The sequence below is a fragment of the Perognathus longimembris genome, chromosome 19 (assembly GCF_023159225.1).
Source record: "Perognathus longimembris pacificus isolate PPM17 chromosome 19, ASM2315922v1, whole genome shotgun sequence".
Lineage (NCBI taxonomy): Eukaryota > Metazoa > Chordata > Mammalia > Rodentia > Heteromyidae > Perognathus > Perognathus longimembris.
Genome location: NC_063179.1, coordinates 36,903,924 through 36,924,266, shown reverse-complemented (window position 1 = coordinate 36,924,266; position 20,343 = coordinate 36,903,924). Strand labels below are relative to the sequence as shown.

Here is a 20,343-nt window from a genome sequence, read left to right as displayed (position 1 = left end):
TTGTCACAACTCTACCCCAGATTTTAAGGCCTGATCCCAGGTGTTCTTGGTTTTCAGAAGTCCTGCCTTTTCAGGGCTTACTTTCTGCCTTCTGTCTGGGATTTTCACTGATTTTTTTCCCTTTACTCTTTTGATTCAAGCCTGAAATGTGCTTTTTGTGTTAGGAAGCATGGGAATCTCTTTATCTATGGCCTGAATTCTTCTGTTTGGCTAAGTATATAAGCTTTATAACACCAAAGCTGGGGTAAATCTTTCTATTTCATTGTCTTTTGCTGTTGTTTGACTCCCAAAACTGCATAACCAAGCTATTAAGTAGAAAGAAATGGCTGAAATGAGAGAGAGGGTAATAAAGGAAATAGCAAGGAGAAATGAAGTTAATATTACACATCAAAGAAAACCCCACAAAATCCTGTTTTTAGGTGTAATGGGACATATTTTTGCTTCTGTGTGTGCTTATGTAAATATGTGTATTCTAATACATACATGCATAGTTATTAAGACATTTGAAAATATATTATTTGAAATAATTTTTCACTGAATCTGTTCTCTTCTAAATTCTAGACTCACTTGCTTTTATTTGGAGATTGTAAAGGATGATAAGGACAAAATTAAATTTTAACTTATTGAAATGTGTATGTAAATGAGTGTTGTCTCAAAATAGTCACCCCCGGCCTTTCTATATTTATTCTGCTAATTTTGTTAGAGTCCTAAAGATGTGTGGATTTTTCCCTTTGCAATAGATTGTTCTCATCTTACAAACTGTAAGTTGAAAATGTCAACAGTAAATTATTTTTTTATCATTAAATCATGCTCCATTCTTCCTTTTCTCATCCCACTAATAAAGCTAGAGTCCACCTTGATCATTTCCCTTCTAAGTCATCCTTAAGTGTTGTAGATATAAACTCAATTTTTGGAGATAGACAAAGGTTTTCTTTCCAATAAGCAATTGAAATGAAATTCTGAAAACTTTGAAATTAATTCACGTGCATAAGTTTGCCTATCCTGGAATTTGAATTCCATCTCATGCCTGCTTGACTTGCTCAGTCGTCTATGGCTGTACCACTTGAGCCACATCTCCAATCCAGCTTTGTGCTGTGCTCTGTGTATGTGTGGGAGTTTATGTACTTGGCTGGGGCTTGAATTCAGGACATAGGTACTGTCCTGAGCATTTTACTCAAGTTAGCACCCTACCACTTGAGCCACAGCTCCGCCTCCGGCTTGTTTGCTACTTAATTGGAGATGTGTCATGGACTGCTTGGGCTGGCTTTGAATCTCAGTCCTCAGGTCGCAGTCTTCTGAGTAGCTAGGATTCCAGGTATGAGCCTTTGGCACCGGGCTTCTGCTGGTTATTTTGGGGATGGGGATTTCATGGACTTTTTTGCCTGGGCTGATATTAAATCTTGATTTTCTGGATCTCATCCTGGAAAATAGCTAGGATTACAAGTGTGAGCCACTGGGTGTGATTAGTCAAAGTACTGTTCATTTGGATGAATATATGGATGAGAGCAGTTTGGATGATTGTTTTAAACTAGTGATTCTCACCTTGGGACCATTTTACCTCCTAGGGTGCCTTTGGCAGTTTCTGAAGACATTTTCGGTTGTCTAATCTGGGGAGGATGGTTTTTTTTTTTCAACTACTGGGTAGGTGAAAGCTGGGACCAGAACAATGGAAAATACTCACGACAGGTCCCTGGAGCTAAGAATTGTCATTTCTGTTGAGATTGAGAAATCCTGCTTTAAAAAGGTTACTACTTTATAGTTGTTGCTCACATTTTAATGTACTTCTGAGTTTCTGATCTTACTAAATCACTAGGAGGTAACAAGCTCCAGCACCTAAATCTTTCCGTATAGCACTCCAGACCCTTGAAGCTTTGTTTCCAGGTAAGTGGAGAGGGCAGGTGGAACAGGAAAGTATTGTTTGTAGGAGAGCAGTGTGAAACAGACCTGCAAGAGAATACAGAAAACAGACAGATTAATCGGTACGTGGAAATTTCCTGACCAGTTTTCTCCCCCAGAGCTTCTTCATAGACTGCCTCAAGACAGTCTATGCCAAGACTCATCTGACCTTTGATTTCCAGACTCAAACCCCTGGTTTGATGATCCAGGAAGGAAGGCTCTCCCTGCCCACTGCCTGGCTTTCCTTGCCCCTTTCTCAGGAGCTAGGATTGAATGACTTTTCCTTTGTACTTCTCATGTCCTCCTGTCATCATTCTTCTGACACTTCCTGCAATTCTTCGTGATTGTCATTTGGTGAACTTGCTGGCTTTCCTTTGTCTCTTCTGAATTTTGAGTTAAAGTTAGCAAGGCCTTTTCTATACCAAGGTTATGAAGTGCCCTTCACTATTGTCATCTTACATTTTCATGGTTCTGTTTTTTTTTAATCATTTCATCTTTATTCTATTTGGAATTCTATCCTTCTATATATTGTTTGTATTCTGCCTTCTTTTCCCACATAGCCATCCAGTCATACAACATCATTTATTAAACAGCTACTAGTTGTACCTACACATTTATTTGGATGCCACCTTTATTATATGCCATGTCTTATTCATCTTTACATAAATAAAGCAACTTTTACTTCATTTTAGAATGCTAGAAGAAAGTCTCTTTTTCTTTTTCCTATGAAAAACATAGATGATTTTTGTAAAATGTGTGGTAAAACATACATAATGTTCAATGTGCCCTTGTAACTATTTCAAAATATAAAGTTTGAGGATACTTAAATACATTTACGTTGTGCAACTGTCACTCTCATCATGCTCTTAGAATTCTTTTTATCTTTTCACCCAAAAGCTTTGAGTCAAATGCCCCATTGATTTTGTGACACATTATCCATTCGTAAGGTGTACTTTGATTTCAGCAATCCTAAAATGTAGGAACGCATATGTCTCAGAACTACTGAGATAAGTTCTAAATCCCCAAATGTAGTGAGTGTGTTTCTGGATGTTCTGTGCTATTCATTTGTTTCCTTGTGTTCCAGTGCTTCCTTTTTTAATTACTGGAGGATTTTAATATCTTTTCTCTCTCTCTCTCTCTCTCTCTCTCTCCCCCTCTCCCTCTCCCTCTCTCCCTCTCCCTCTCTCTCTCTCTCTCTCTCTCTCTCTCTCTCTCTCTCTCTGTGTGTGTGTGTGTGTGTGTGTGTGTGTGTGTGTGTGTGTGTATTCTGGCACTGGGCTTGAAGGACCTGGACTCTGCCCTTTAGTTGTTTAGCTCAAGGCTGATGCTCTGCCACTTGAGCCTTGAGAAGAGTTCACCTTCCAGCGTTGTCCTGATTAATTGTATAAGAGTCTCACAGACTTTCCTGTCCAGGTTGACTTTGAACTGCCTTCTGAGTACCTAGCATTATAGATCTAAGCCACCAGCATCTGGTTTATATATTTTAATATATAGTAGAGTTAGTTTCTCCTCATTGGTCATCTTTTTCAAAAGACTTTTGTTGTTGTTGTTGTCTACAATATGTTTGGCTATCTGTCCAGATAAATAAAATAACTTCTCCTTGGTTCCACACACGTGTGCGACCCCGTGCCAGCCCTGAAATTTACTCAAGACCTCAGTCTCACTTGGATTTTTCTCTTAAGGCTGGTTATCTACCCTTCTACTTGCTTGTTAGTTGGAAATAAGAAGAAGCTCAGCAACTTTTGTGCCCAAACTGGCTTTGAACCACAATCTTCAGATCTCAGTCTCCTGGGTATCTAGAATTATAAGAGTGAACTGCCAGTGCCCACCTCTCCTTGGCTCTTAAGGTGTTTTTCTCTCTCTTTCAGTATCTGTTCCACTTAGAACATAAAAATCTTGCATATAAATTGAACAGAGGGGTTGGGATGGGAAGACTGAGGCAGAGTGATGAAAGGGTATGGTGAACATATAAACCGACATGTTGAATGGTAACCCCTTTGTACAACTATTTAAGGTTAACAAAAATATAATTTAAGAACTTGCCTATAATTCAACAGGTGACTATACTACATGACTTTTGAAAGAGTCATACTTTTGCAAAGCTGTGTTTACAGTGATTGCTGCAATTCAAAACTACAAAAGTGTATTACATACATGGATGTCATTTTCCCAATAAAACCTATTATTTGTGTAATTGGATTGAAAAACTCTGTGGGCACAGGACATTAGCTGGTGATATGAGTCAGATTCAAGGTTTGAGAAGATGTTGTGGGCCCATGGTCTTACACATCCCATTAGTAATGTGAGATATTCAGTTTTAAGGTAGAGATGCATTTTCCCTTTTAATTTATGAATGCTGTTCTTTTATTCTTTATTAATACTTAAGAAACAAATCCTTACTAAGACTTTGGATCTAACTTTCTTAAAATAAACTATTTTGTTCAGTTAAGAAAGAAAACTCATGCATATAAAAGATCTTATTGGACTCAAAGATGTGGTCTACATAGGATTACTGCGGCTTCTCTAAATGTTTGTGTACCTCCTCTTCCTCCTCCTCCTCCTCCTCCTCCTCCTCCTCTTCCTCCTCCTCCTCCTCCTCCTCCTCCTCTTCCTCCTCCTCCTCCTCCTCCTCCTCCTCCTCCTCCTCCTCCTCTTCCTCCTCCCCTTTCTCCTCCCTTCTGTGATATGATGGCATAAACCTTTCCTGGCTTATTTCTCCATAAGGGGAAGATGGTCCTATAGAAGTGCTTTGAACAGTTTCTTTTACGTGTATGTCATGTACATAGAATTTTAGTAGAGTCCCTAGAAGAATGGAAATCTGAAATATTTGAAAGCGAATTAGTGTTTGTTGTGATTTAACAATGCATTTACCCTCAAAGTCTATTGCTCTGCCAGTTACTCCTATTAATTTTTTAGCATTTTAAATATTATATTACTAAAAGCTTATCTTCATTTGCATTTATAGGTGATAAACTCATTTTGATTTTTTTTTACTGACGAGTCCATTAAGAGAGTCAGTAAATCTTGTGGAAAATGGCCTTCAGCGACCTTACATCAAGGACTGTGCGCTTTTATGATAATCTTATCAAAGATGCTGGTGAGTAACCTAATTTCTTAATCAAGACTCATCTTTTTTATATCACATTCTCATATTAATAGGATTTTATTGAAACAGAATGAGAGACTGTAACTTTGTACTCCTTTATTATTAGTTAACGAAGGGGATTTTGTTACATATAGAGAGATATAACTACAAAGATGTTTATTACAATATTTACCATGGTGAAAATAGCTTAAATACCCAGTGAAGAAGTCTGGCTAATGAATGATGGTGCATTCAGCATAGAAGTCATTATCAGTGATTTTGGAGTGCTCTTTGAATTGATTCTTCTCCCTTAGGATACTCCTAAGGGAAATTATGGTTTCTGACAATTGTGGCTACATCTATGATGATTCCCGAATGGGAGTATTATCATCTCCACTGAGATACCAGAAGCTTTTGCATGGAATACTGAAGTGATACTGATTTGAAGTCCTTGCCTTTTACCTTTGCCTACTTTAAGAAAATCAATGGTTAGAACACTTGATATTATAGAAAGAAATTTAAAATATGTTAAATGAAAGCAAAATTTAAAGCACCATATGGAGTCCTTTTGTGGAAGTTAGCAGTTATTTCTAGATGTTAGAATTATGTTTGTTTCTGCTTTGGGGGCTTGAACTCAGGAATCTGCACTTTGTCCATAGCATGCATACACTGTAATACTGGGCTTCATTCAGCCTTGTAAGTAATATTTATCTAATTATGTTTGTATTTGAAATTAAATTAAAGAAACTATAGCCAATATGTATTGCTTCTGTAGCTGTGTGTGTGTGTGTGTGTGTGTGTGTGTGTGTGTGTGTGTGTGCGTGTGCTGGTACTCGGGCTTGAATTTGAAGCCTCACACTCTTGCTTAGCTTTCTTTCTTTTTTCTTTTCATTGGTGCCAATCCTGGGGCTTGAACTCATGGCCAGGGCACTGTCCCTGAGCTTCTTTTTGCTCAAAGCTAGCCTCTACCACTTGAGCTATAGACAGCTCCACTTTGGGCTTTGCTGATTGATTGGAGATAAGTGTCTCACAGACTTTCTGTATGGGTTAGCTTTGAACTGCTATCCTCAGGTATCAGCCTCCTGAATAGTTAGGATTATAGACATGAGACACTGGTGCTCTACTTTGTTTTGCTTTCTTGATCAGGGCTGCTGTTCTACCACTGAGCCCTGCCTCCAATCTAACGTTTTGTTGATCTGCATAGAGCCCTTCCAGGGTGGACCTTACAAGAGTTATGCAGACTTTCTGCCCAGGCTGGCTTTGAATTGTGGTCTTCCAGGTTGTAGCCTCTTGAGTAGCTAGGATTACAGATGTGAGCCACTGGTGTCTGGCTAACTTTTAAAAATTACTGTGTTTTAAGTTACATATACTCACAACCCTATTTAGATTGGCCTTTTGTACCAACCAGAAGTTATGTATTTAGGAGGGAAAAAAATTCATCCTCTTGACACCTGACCTATTTTACAATTTTAGCAAAGACATGCAGTTTCACGGTTAGCATCTTTCTCTCCAGACTCCTAAAGACTAGTTTTTCTCTAGAATAAGTCCCAACAGTTTTGCCCCCAATGCCAAGATTTTTTTTTAGTATTCTGTATTTTAGGGTTTGTTCGTATTCTATATTTTAAGTTTTGCTCTTGTAGAGTATATAGAACAACTATTTCCACAATGTATTCTTTTTTTTTCTTCAACTTATTTGATACAGAAAACATGTGAGTTTCTTTTCTTCCCCCCTGGTTTTCTGTCAGTCATGGGCCTTGAACTCAAGGCCTGAGCACTGTCCATGGGCTCTTTTGCTCAAAGCTATCACTCCACTACTTTGAACCCCAGCCCTATTTTCTTGTGAGTTTCTTTAGAGGTCGTCTTTCTCTGATGAATTGCAGTAATTTTCATAAATAAATATTAAATTAAGCCACTAAATGTTTTCATTTCCTTTCAGAGTAGAGGTATGAGTTGCTAACTATACTTTCCTTACTTGAACTTCGGAAACAAGTAGATTGGATACAGGTTTTTGAAGCAGATTCATTGGGAAGAACAGATTCCTCACAATGCAAATCTTGGTCTTCATTATCTCAAATGCAAGAACCCAAGAGACTCACATGATCAGTATCTTAACTCAAGAATCAAATGGACTTAGATGATGGTTCTACGAGTACAAAATGTTTTAATATGAACACACAATTCCACTTTTTCCTTTATCTGTGGATCAGACTATTTACATTTTATTAGGAATACTTCCATCAAAAAGCTGAGCAATAGGGCTGGAAATGTGGCTTAGTGGTAGAGTGCTTGCCCTGGGTTTGATTCCTCAGTACCACATAAACAGAAAAAGCCAGAAGTGGTGCTGTGACTCAAGTGGTAAAGTGCTAGCTTTGAGCACAGAGAGGCTCAGGGCCAGAGAGAGCCCAGGCCCTGAGTTCAAGCCCCAGGACTGACCTCCCCGCCAAAGAAGCTGAGCAATAGTAAATGAAAAAGGGCTGACAAATGACAATGGGCTAGAGGTGGTGAAAAAATGAGGAGAGTTCTGGAAGGAGTTGTAAACAAAGCAAGAAAATGAAAGAAGAGATGTTGGGGGAAGTGAGTGGAGATATGTATCAGATATACTAATTTAAAGTCTTGAAGGAAAAGTAAGGCCCCTAGGGCCATGAAATGAGGAGATCCAGAATTTATATCCTTTACTACTGTAGACTAAGAGATTTTGAACAAACTGTGGTTTGACTGTGAGTCTCAGTTTCTTTGTGAGAAAAACGTAAAAAGTCATAGCACCTGCCAGGCCATATTCATGTTATTACTGGAAAGTATCCCAACACAAACAGTAGCAATTATTGTTCCAGAAGACAGGATTTTATCTTCTAATACATTTAATATAAAATATCAACTAAACTTTTTTCCTTCCTCTTTTTCCTGTTTATTTTCTTCATCTTTCCCTCTTCTTCCTTCTTCTTTTTTTAATCCAAGCTAGCCTCAAAATCAAGTTTTCCTGACTCAGCCTTCTAAGTGTACCATTATGCCTAGCTAAATATTTTTCTTGACAGTATTTATTTTCCTGTCATAGACCAGCAGAATTAGAGATTTTTTTTTAGATTTATGGTTTTATGAAAACCTGCTCATATATGACATGAGACTTTTGTCATTGTATTTAGTATGGTATTGACCTTTGAGAGGCATTAGATTTACTTTGGAAAAGATCTGGTTTAACCCTTAGAAGGTCTAAGCCTATCATCAGGGGCCAAAATTTTCAAATGTATTTTTGGCTTTGGCCCTAATCCTGAGTAGACTTTGAAAAAACGTATTGCTCTTCATGGTTCTCTGATTGCTGGAGAACTAGTAGTCAGGCGCAACTGTTTCATGTGGAAAATTCCACAGGTACAAAAAATTAAAGTGGCTTAATTAGTACTTAGGCTGAAAGAGGATTTCCTATGCTTCTTAGCTATGAAATGTCAGATTTTGAAATACTGCTCTAGTAGCATTTAGGACTGTAGAAAATGAAAAAAAGGTTTTAATGTTTAACAAGTAACTTTCTTTGTGTTTGATAGTAGTAATCATTTTTTAGACTTAATTGGGGGGCCTTACATTTCAAGAAGATAGAATGTGAATAGGATTTTTTTTGAACCCTTAGAACTTCAAAAAGTGCTAAGTGCTTGAGATACACATTTGCTTTTCTTTCCAGATGCTTAGAATCTTAAAAAGTGTACTCTCTGATTTAGTACATACTTAAGAAGAGAACAGTCTCCCATAAGTAGTTGATGGAAAAGCTCATTAATATTCTATAAATGCAGCATTGTACTTTGCCTGTTTTTTTTCTCTCTCTCTTTTTCAGCATTATTAAGTAAGTCATAAATCAGAACTTAGATAATCTCTCAGGCACAGTTTCTGCTTTCATCTTGGCTCTACCCATGAGACTAAACCAACTCTGATGCCAAGTAGAAGATAGAAGAAACTCTCCCACCCTCTTTAGCCATCTGTCTCGCAGAGAAATGGAGAGCACTCAGCCCTGAGCCTAATGTAATTTATGGGATCATAGACTGAGTCAGAATTAACTTTAAATGTAATTGAGCAGTCCCCTCTCTAGCTTCTATATAAAGTTCTGGTGCACACGTGAACGGAGGGCATTTAGTGGAGAGAAGGTTACTCTCACATGGAAGTGGCCTCCATTTTCAGCAAGGTGGAACTGCTGCCAAGAGAGATGGCAGGAAACAGGAAATGTGAACAATAGCCACAGTTGCAAACATCATGTTCAGTCTTCAAATGTTGTTTTCTGAGTGAGGAGGAGCTACTTCAACAACAAGAGAATAATTTCAGTAGAGCTTCAGTTTTACAAAGTGAATTTGAAAACTATGTGGAAGAGAGAAGTGAGACACTGGATTGAGAGGCAAGGAGAGCACACAAAGACAGTTGCTGAGCACTGAGAGGGAAGTCACACCAGAGCTGTAGTTCTCCATTTTGACCGCCCATGGTCATCCTAGTAGCTTTTATACAATTATTATATATCGATAGATTATAGGTTTGTATAGTTATAGGGTACAAAAGGATGTTATGATGGATGTATATACTGTAGGATGATTAAAACAAGCTAATAAACATAACCATCACTTCAAATTCTTACCTTTTTTTGTGGTGAGAACATTTAAAATTTACTCCTAACAGTCTTGAACTGAGAGACACAATGTGAAACTAAAGTTACCATGCATTAAACCTAAAAAAAAAAGATTTTTATTGTCTAACTCTTTGACCGATACCTCCTTTTTCATTTTTGTCTCCCAAACCTCTGCTGATCTCTTTGCCCTGAGTTCTAGTGTTTTGGATTTCAAATGTAAGTTAAATCACATGGTGTCTGTCTGCCTGGCTTAGTTAACAGCATAATAATGTCCTTTTTCAGTTCATATAGTTTCAAACGACTGAATTTCATTCTTTTTTATAACGCTAGGTGATATTCTACTGTGTGTTGATGTATGTTCACACACATGTGTTGTTCTGTTGTCAATCTAGGTTAATTCTATAAATAATGCTGCAGTGAACCTGGACATGCAGGTATCTCTTTATGATCTCTTTGGATATACATCCGGAAGTGGAATTGCAACTGACCATATGGCAGTTCTATTTTTAGTTAATGGTGGACCCTCTCTATGTTCATCCATCATGGCTCTATTCATGTATGTTCATCTCACAAATGTACAAGGAACCCCTTTCTCCACATGTTTCACAGGGCTTATTATCTTTTCACTTCTTCATACTAGCAGTTCTTACCCAAGTAAGATTTTGTTCTGGTTTTTGTTTTGTTTTGTTTTGTTTTCTTGTGGTACTGGGGCTTGAACTCAGAGCCTGTGCTTACTTGAGCCCCGCCTCCAGCTTTGTTTCTAGCTGTTTATTTTCAATATAAGGTCTTACAAACTTTTGAACAAGCTGGCCCTGAACCTTGCTTCTTATGCTCTCAGCCTTCCAAGTAGCTAGCATTATAGCCACGGCACCTGGTTTTCATTTTGGTTTTGATTTGCATTTCCCTTAACTATAAGTTATATCGAGCAGTTATGCATATCTCCATGTGCGTGTCTCTTATTTCTAAGTAGTAAATCAGGTCCTTTGTCCAGTTCTCTTTTATGGATTAAAAAAGTACATGTTTCCTATGTGCTAAGATTCTGGTTGATTTGTGTTAAGATTTTTTTTGTTGTTACTGGACTTTTAGTGGGAAAATATAAGAAATAATTAATTGTGCTGCTCTGACAGAATTTGTCTCTGCTATAGCAACTGTAGCAAGATCTTTATGTGTCATTTATTTAATTTTATTTAATCTACTTAATTTCTTTCATTTTAAAGCAGTTTCCCAAAAGTATATAACAGGCCAAAGAGCAAGCTGGGGTCACAATACAGACTGATGCCAGAATTTTGGTGAAATAGAATTTTTAAAGCTTGGTATTTTGTTTCATTACTTGAAAATAATAGATAAGCAGCTTTTTTCATAATATTTTTTAATCTGTAGAGCTTTAAAGTCACACATGGGATTTTAAGAAAATGTCTATTCTAGAAATGTTAAATTACAGGAAAAAAAAATGATTTGTTGAGAAATTGTTCTCTCCTGCTCCCTGAGCCAGCCCAGCGTGATTCTCCTGGCTTATTTCTTTCCTACTGCTATCAGAGGAAGAAGAGAAAGATGGCGTCATTTGACATTTCCCACATGGATACAGTGAAACAATAAAATAAAATAAATGCCCAATTAAGAAATCTCTGGGGGCTGGGAATATGGCCTAGTGGCAAGAGTGCTTGCCTCGGACACATGAAGCCCTGGGTTCAATTCCCCAGCACCACATATATGGAAAACGGCCAGAAGGGGCGCTGTGGGTCAGGTGGCAGAGTGCTAGCCTTGAGCGGGAAGAGGCCAGGGATGGTGCTCAGGCCCTGAGTCCAAGGCCCAGGACTGGCCAAAAAAAAAAAAAAAGAAATCTCTGTATTGGTGGTTAACAAGGACCGAAGTTGCCGGAGGCCGATGGCTCATGCCTATAATCCTAGCTACTCAGGAGATAGAGATCTGAGGATCAAGGTTTGAAGCCAGTTTGCGTAGGAAAGTCTGTGAGACTCCAATAATCTACAAAAAAAAAAAAAAAAAGCCAGAAATAAAGCTGTGGCTCAAGTGGTAGAGTACTTGCCTTAGGTAAGAAAGCTCAGCAGCAGTGTCCAGGCCCTAAAGTCAAGCCCTAGCACCAGGATTTTAAAACCCTAATTTTTAATTCATATATGAAATTACTATTATCAACAAAATACTACAAAATTATTTTTAAAGAGAAGGAAAAATCCAGTCTTCCATAACCTCACCATGTAGGGAAGATGATACTAATGTCTTCTTTTGGTGCTGTTACCATTGTCTTTATTTCATTGGGAATAAAACCTATATAGTAATATGATTTAGGATGTTCATGTGTTTAGGATTTGTATTGCCCACAGATAGCAGGAATCCATGAAAGACTGATCAGCTTACTGTCAATATCAGGCTTGAGGTGCTCATCAGGGGAAAAAAATGTTGCTCTCAATTTTGTCTTGGCAAGTATGTACATTTACACATTGTTTCTTTCTCTTAGACCCAAGAGTTGAAGACTGGCCCTTAATGTCCTCACCTCTGCCACAAACCATCATCCTGGGCCTTTATATCTATTTTGTCACATCTCTGGGACCAAAGCTCATGGAGAATCGAAAGCCCTTTGAACTCAAGAAAGCAATGATAACGTACAATTTTTTCATAGTACTCTTTTCTGTGTATCTGTGTTATGAGGCAAGTGTCTTCAGTATTCCTAATGGGAGAATTTTGCCCGAGTCTTTGTGTTTATGTGTCATTGTTTTGTTATTGATATCAGTTAATGCTTTGATAGATAAGAATTTTAAAAACCGAGTTCATGAGAACAGGGGCATAACAGAAGACATTTTATAACTAGGCCAAATTATAACTCTTGAAGATCTCAGGTCAGTCTTCATCATAGATAGTGAGAAAAATTAACATTTAGTCCATAGATTTGCAAAGATTGACTGAACTCGTCAACATTCGTTTTGAGGAAATTCGTACTCAGAGAAATCAGGTAACTTACTCGGAGTAATATAGTTTAAGTGAAGGACGGATCCTTGAAATCAGCTGCATCTGACATCAGAGTTCCTTCTGTGTCTGTAATGAGTAGTCATCATCACAATGGAAACTTCGGGTGTCTGTGTGATAAGCCACACAATGACACACTGTTTGGGTTTGGTGTACTTGGACTTTGAGGCAAAAGAGAACATAGACTCATACAACATAGTAGGTGGAGGAGCTAGTTCTTTGACTGTCACTAAGGGGGATACGGACTCTCTACAGTCTGAAAGCAAATTCATGAATTCATTCTCTCTCCGTCCTTCTGTCCACCTGTCTGCCTCCCATGCATACCCAACCCACTCTGGGATTCTTTCCCATTCTGGCTGACGTCCTTATTCTGTGATTTCCCCAGCAGAATAGCTTGCACTCCGTCAGAACTCCCCAGTGCTCATTCAGAACTCTACGAGGACTTGCAGTAGCTCCGTGGCCTCCTTAACATCAGGCTGATTCTTGCTGCAAATCTACCTGATCCAATCTCTTCATGCCTACTCTGGCCTTCTTCAAAGGCCTCCTCGGAGCTTCAATGTGCTCACATCTACTTCTTTTCTAGCATTAACTCACAGGCCACTCTAGTGTCTCTTCTAAAGTACAAACATCTGAATGGGAAGATGTGTAAAAGATGGGGAGCAGAGAAAACACATGCTCTCAGCATGTTCTCGTAGATAAGTAGTATACAGCACATAAGTTTGAGTTAACTCACAAGTTATGAGTTAAACCTTGGAAGCCAGGAAACTAAGGACAAGGTGGTCCTGATTCTGCTACTAATGAACTGCCTGGTTTTCAGCACGTGGATGGACCTCTCTAGGCACTAACCCTCTCATTTTATTTATTTATTTATTTATTTATTTATTTATTTATTTATTTATTTATTTATTTTTATTATTTTTTTTTTTTTTGGCCAGTCCTGGGCCTTGGACTCAAGGCCTGAGCACTGTCCCTGGCTTCTTTTTTGCTCAAGGCTAGCACTCTACCACTTGAGCCACAGAGCCACTTCCGACCGTTTTCCATATATGTGGTGCTGGGGAATCGAACCGAGAGCCTCATGTGTAGGAGGCAAGCACTCTTGCCACTAGGCCATATTCCCAGCCCCTAACTCTCTCATTTTATAAAGCCAAGCCTGAAACAGACTGTCCATCTCCTTGATTTCTTCTTTCTAACACCATTAAAATATTATTCTGCCAGGCTTGGATACTCAAGTGCTCAGAGACAGAGGCAGGATGATCTTGAGTTCAAGGTCCAGTTGGGCCACATGGCAAGACCTTTCCTCAAAATTAACAAACAAAAAATCATCCTGATAAAGTCTTTTAAGTGTTTGTTTTAAAAACTGAATTCATTGTGATATTGTCATTTTAGCTTTAATAGCAAGAAAAACAGACATTTAAAATTTCATAGCAGGAATAGCAACTAAGAAAGATGCTATAAGGATAATAAATTAGCAACTAGGCATTGTTCACACTCAGAATCCTAGCATTTACAGTAACATTAGGAGTAAAAAACCATAGGGAAGAAAGACAAAAAAGGCATAATTTCACATGGATGTTGTATATAAGTTTATTGGAACTAAGGAAGGGAAGGGGAACATCATAATGGAGAAACAAAGGGCAACAGCAATACTTAGAAGACAATATGCTGTAAACCAACTGGACAACTCTGGGAGGGAGGGAGTTGGAGAGGGGGGAAGGTGGGAGAAAAACGAGGGAGGAGGTAAGGTAGCAAGTTTGATAAGAAATGTACTCATTGCCTTACATATGAAACTGTAACCCCTCTGTATATCACTTTGACAATAAGTAAATTAATTAATTAAAAAAAGAATCCTAGCATTTAGGAGTCGGAGAAAGGAGGATCATAAGTTCAAGGATAATCAAGGCTATATTGTAAGATCTTATTTCAAATGAACAAAACACCCAAGCAACCAACAAAAGATGAGTTAGTGAACAAAGCATAATATCACTACCCTATGTTAAGCCAAATATGTAATGTATGTACTACTTTTAAATTAAAGCTTATAGGGCTTTTTTTTTTTTTTTACTTTTTTTTTGCCAATCCTGTAGCTTGAACTCTGGGCCTAGGCTCTGCTCTTACTGAGCTCCTTTTGCTCAAAGCCAGAGCTCTACGAGAAGCCACAACTCCACATCCAGCTTTTGCTGTGATTAATTGGAGATAAGAGTCTTACTGACTTCCTATCTGGGCTAGCTTCAAACCATGATCCTCAGATCTCAGCCTCCTGAGTAGCTAGGATAACAGTCATGAACTACCAGTACCCATCTCTAGCTACTATTTCAGAAACAATATCTTCCCACCATCAAAGAAGTCATTATAATCTTTGAATTACAATTCAAACTTATCAACAATAGGTGTTTTCTTTTTGCCATCAATGCAAGTTTACTGAATGGACCTGTTGGAATTAAGTCTTGCTGGATTGCACTCCTACTATTCACAAGAGCATTTCCCTCTCACTTGTTTTGTGGATCCAGACTGTCTGAGGCTTATTTTGTGGACCCAGACTGAGTCTTGTGTTGTGGGAGAGCTCTCAACAACCACATCCCAACACATCCACTTAGACAAGGAAAGGAAAAGCCCACTTGTTACAGCCACCCTGTTGGTACACTGAGGAATTTTGGGTTGTCCATCTACTTCTTGATTAATAAGCAAGATTTGAGATCAAAAGATTTGAAATAGCCAGAAACAACAGATCTAGAGCCTAGGTAAAACTACACAAACACATATGTAGGTATACATAAGTTAGATTATTGAACAACATTTGCTGATTTTGTCTTTCACTACGTTAGAATAATCCTCCCAAGAAATGGGCAACTTAATCAGAACATAATTTGTGTAAGTCATATGTGAGTGTGTGGTTTTGAAAATCCTTAATATCAGTGTTTCCTCCTATGGAGTGTGTCCATAGTTAGTCACTGTTTGTGTAGCCTTTCTCCGCACTGATTTCTGGTTGAACCTCTACTGCAATAAACATGCAATCAAAACTACCTTTGTTATAGCTCTTGAACAAATGTTTCCTTCTTCAATCTGCATTTGCTCTCTTGCAGTTTGTGATGTCTGGCTGGGGTACAGGTTATTCATTTCGATGTGATCTTGTTGACTATTCTCAGTCACCCCAAGCAATGAGGGTAAGTTTCTCTTTAATAGAACTTGCAATTAAACTCAGTGGAAAAATGTTGTGGACTCTGCTTGCAGTACTGGCTGTGAAATTGTAAAGAATAAATGATGCAACTGTCAGACTACATATGTTGAAGGAAAACTAAAAATTATAAGACAGAATCAGCGAACGTCAGCTGTGTAATTTTTCTGTAAAATGAAAATGCTTTTTAAAATTTCTTTTCAAAATAAATTCACATATGGTCCCTAGCAAATGAAAAGAAAAATAGATTTACTATAAGATCTAGCAATTTTACTTGAGGATACCTACCTAAAGAAATTGAAGGCAAGGACTGAAAGAGGTAATTGTACACTCATGTGCCTATATAGCAGCATTGTTTATAATAACCAAAAGTGTATGCAACCTAAGTTTGTGAGTGGTGAATGGTTAAGCAAAATTAAATTTATTTAGCTTTTAGAAGAACTTGGATGAGTTCAAGGACATCATACTGGTATCATGCTATGCTGACTGAAATAATGGTTACAAAATGACAAATACCACAGGATTCAGTTTATATGAGTTGTCTAGACTAATCAAATTAATGCAGACCAAAGATACAATGGTATATGAACCTGGAGGGAAGGCAGAGATGAGACTTTGCTTTTATCTGGATAGAGTGTCCGTTTCACTAGAGGAAAGAATTTTATGAATGGAGAACGGTAATGGTTGCACAATGTGAGTGCTTTTGCACTGTACAGTAATAAAAGTGAAGATGGTAAATTTTGTTATGCATTCCCTCCCCCAAATTTTCTTCCATAAAAACATAGAATAAATTCCTACCTCTACATGTAAATAAATTCATATCTGTGTGTGTTTCTGCAGATGTTACGTGTCTGCTGGCTTTATTACTTCTCCAAATTTATTGAGCTGTTAGACACTGTGAGTATGTAGTCACCTTGTTTAGTAAATCATTGATGTTTCAGTCAAAGTGATAAGCTGCTGTGGTGTGGTTGTCTAATAACCTTGGTTATCTCTTTTCCTAAGGCAGAATTACTGTCCTCTCTTTTACATCTTATCTGTACTTTTAGAGATTAGATAGGATAAACTTATTTCCCAGTATTTCACAATCTCTAAAAGGTTTTAAAAAATATATTCATGTGCATATAATGCATATATTAAGATAAACAGATAATTAAGATAAACAGCTAACTGCTACAATGCTACAAAAATAGAAACAAACAACAACAAAACCAGTGTGTCTTCATGTAGATGATGGTGGTTATTTTATGAAGCAAATTCAGGAAGCCAATAGCACAAGATCATCTATTTTTGGTCCTTTGTATGGAAGCATCATGTCAATCATATTCGTTTAAGGTATTGAATACTCCCCAATCCATCAATTTATGCCAGGTTGGAACATTACCACTGGAGTATGGGTAATTTGGGAGACACTACAACTCTCTCCAGTTGCTCTTCTGAAGTCTGTTCTTGCTGGGCCCTTGGTCTTCAGATTTCTGTGAGGATCCATGCTGGACTTGGATGTCTTAGAGAGACAAATGACAGGGATTATATTTGATAAGAGGGAAAGGCCATGAGCTTTCATTTCCAGAGTAACTCGGGAAAGATGAATAGTTAATGACAAGTTGATCTTAGTTAATTAGAACTAATCTTGTTCAGAGATTATGTGCCACCACATTTCTTGTAAGAAATCATAACGTTGTTACACTCTCAACTGGATAGTCATATAGTGTTAGAAGAGACTTTGATGAATTTGGAATCCAGTGGTTGTCAAACTTTAACATGCATTAAAATCCCTCAGGGGCCTTGTTAAACCACAAATACATGGACTCTTACCCTCAATGCTCTGATTTAATGGAGCTTGGGTGGAGCTCAAGAATGTGCTTCCAACAAGAAATCAGATGATGCTAAAGCTGTTCATTCAGGGCCTACATTTGGCCCCCTGCCAGAGACTAGTGATTTTCAGCCTTCCTATTAATTGCATTAGGAATAAAACAAACAGCTGGCACCCTACCTTTTAAGCTTTGTTTTCAAATGATTTAGAATTTGATAGTATGTAAATATGCAGTCAGAGTTGAGAACTGTTGATCCACTCTAGAAGCCTCATTTAGGAAAAAAATAAGTTGAAGCTAAAAGCAAAGTATCTTACTCAGCTTCTGAGTAGCACAAGGCCCCGGATTGTTAGTTTATGCCTCTTAAAATATCACACCAGGCTGCATCTTCCATGCGCATAGCCAACGCATTTTGGCTCTCATTGACTCTGCTTTGCATGTTCTCAGTTCCAGCTTCCATAGGAAACTGTTTCTGCTTTCATGTACTTTCCTCAACTTACGTTTCTCTAGTGTTCTTGTTATGTAATCATTTTTGTGTTACTCTGTTTAGTCATGATCTTTGGTCAGAATTTTGCCATGAAATATTTTTAATATCCCCACCTGCCCCAATTCTACTTATTTGTGTGTAGCATTTCTGCAAACCTCTGTGTGTGATCGTAATACCTTTGTGACTTTCCTCATTTTTCTGATACAGCTTTGCCTTTGTTTCCATCATATTTTCCAAATGAACTCTTTGGGTTTTTCCTCCCCTCATCTTTCTTTAATAAGTTGCTAACTTGATTGATATTGTTGTTGTTGTTGCAAGTCATCTTTCAGTACGATCCCTTATCCAAAGTGGTAGGATGTGTGAGAGAACACTATAAAATGAAATGATTGAAGTCCTAACAATTAAGGACTTTTGGTTTCTATATGCTTCCAAATTCAGTGAGTCTTTGTTTTAACCAATACTATTTCTCTTGATGATTTTTTTGGCCAAAGTTTTCATTTTCAATGTTTGATTTTTAAATCTGCATTAAAGTCCTTATTTTTTTACTGATCCTCCCACAAGCAGGTAGCATACCCAAGTTCCCCATAACAATGAGCATAGTAGCTTCCCCAGAAAGAACCAGCCTTCTGAAAGCCCTTCTGTAAAGCTGTTCTTTCCAAGAAAATTATGATGTGAACTAGTTTGCTCCTTGCCAATACGTTCATAACAGTTGATCAATGATTGCATGTTTTTTTTATGAACTTCGTTTTCTTTAAATTATTCCAGATCTTTTTTGTTCTGCGTAAGAAAAGTAGCCAAGTGACTTTCCTCCATGTCTTCCATCACACCATCATGCCATGGACCTGGTGGTTTGGAGTCAAATTTGCTGCAGGTAGAAAAGGGAGAGCTGGGATCATGTGCTATAAGTGATAACAGTTTAATATGCTACAAGTACACATTTTAGCCTTAATAATTTATAAGAAACACAAGCGATTAAAGAGTCACTTTAGTTGAACTTCTGACTTTCAAAATAGTACCTGAGTTAAATAAAGAACTCTTTACTAGACTCTCCACACTCTTAATTCTTTTGATATGCATGACTCTTGGCCCAGAGGTTTTAAATGTATTATTCCTGTTGTTCCTATTTTATTCTTTCCCCCAGAAAGTTCTACTATAAATCTTTCTATAAGTAAACAATAAACAAACAGTTGAAATGGTAACAAAAATGTGTTGTTTCATAGATAACTGTTAGATAACTGTTCTTTGTTTCCAGTAAGTTAGAATGTTTATCACAAGTTCTTTGACTTGTTAGCCTTCAAATGTCTAGTCCACTCCTGTCATAGTCCATTTTGTGTTGTGCTAACAAAACACTTGAGGCTGGTTGGCCTCAAAAAAGAGGTTTGTTTAGTTGACAGTTTGGGAAACTAAAAGTCCAAGATCAAGCAGCCCCTTTTGTTTAGCCACTGGTGGGGGCCTTCTGGTAGTGTCCATATGGCAAATACCATGGCAGGAGCGCAAGGGAGAGAGAAGAGACCTGTTAAGAGACCAAGGAAAAGACCAAAGTAGGGCCAGCCTCATTCTTTTATAACAATCTACTCTGAAGGGAACTAATCCACAATATTACATTGGGGACCAAGCTTACAGAACAGGAACCTTTGATGAACAAATGATATCCAAACTATGGTACATAGCAGGTTTTAAAGTACATGATTGGATAACTGCAGTTACTGTTACTTCCCAAAGCATACTGTCATGTTAAAGGATGTTTATTTAGTGTCTTTTGGATCAAAGATACTTCAAATCAAAAGCTTGACACACAGGCTCTTTGGTTTGTTTCCGTTTGATTTTATGCCTCTGTACATCTAGAGTTGGAGAAAGTAGGCAGTCATTTTATTTGATTTAAAGGTTTGGGATTTTGTTTTCTTTCTTACTAGGGTTTGAACTCAGAGCTTTGTGCTTTCTAGTCAAACATTTTACACATGAAGCCATACCCCAACCCATTTTGGTGTAGTTATTATTTTAGATGAGGTCTCCTGCTGGGCTGGGGCTAACCTTGAACCATGGTCCTTCTCTCTTTTTCCACATGGCAAGGGTAACAGTCATGTACCACCACATCAACTTGTTCTTTTGAGATAGATACTCAGGAAGTTTTTTTCTTGGGCTGGCATTGAACTGTGGTCCTTTCACTTCTATGTTCCATGTTCCATATAGCTGGGATTTACAAGTATGTGCTACCAATCTCGCCTAGCTCATAAAATACTAAGTAATCAGTATCCCCAAGTACATATTCTTTTTGTTTTGTCGGTTGTGGGGCTTGAACTCTGGGCCTGGGCACTGTCCTTG

The 20,343-nt window shown here is 37.9% G+C and overlaps 1 protein-coding gene across 1 annotated transcript in view; it reads left to right on the top strand.

The window, feature by feature from the left end:
* Window positions 1–20,343, top strand: part of Elovl7 (ELOVL fatty acid elongase 7) — a 74,727-nt gene that overhangs the window by 47,067 nt on the left and 7,317 nt on the right. The window contains exons 2-6 of the mRNA XM_048368567.1: window positions 4,862–4,993; window positions 12,049–12,239; window positions 15,635–15,715; window positions 16,567–16,623; window positions 18,787–18,892. Coding sequence (XP_048224524.1) covers window positions 4,930–4,993; window positions 12,049–12,239; window positions 15,635–15,715; window positions 16,567–16,623; window positions 18,787–18,892 — 499 coding nt within the window. The 5' untranslated portion in view covers window positions 4,862–4,929. The remainder of the gene's footprint in view (window positions 1–4,861; window positions 4,994–12,048; window positions 12,240–15,634; window positions 15,716–16,566; window positions 16,624–18,786; window positions 18,893–20,343) is intronic.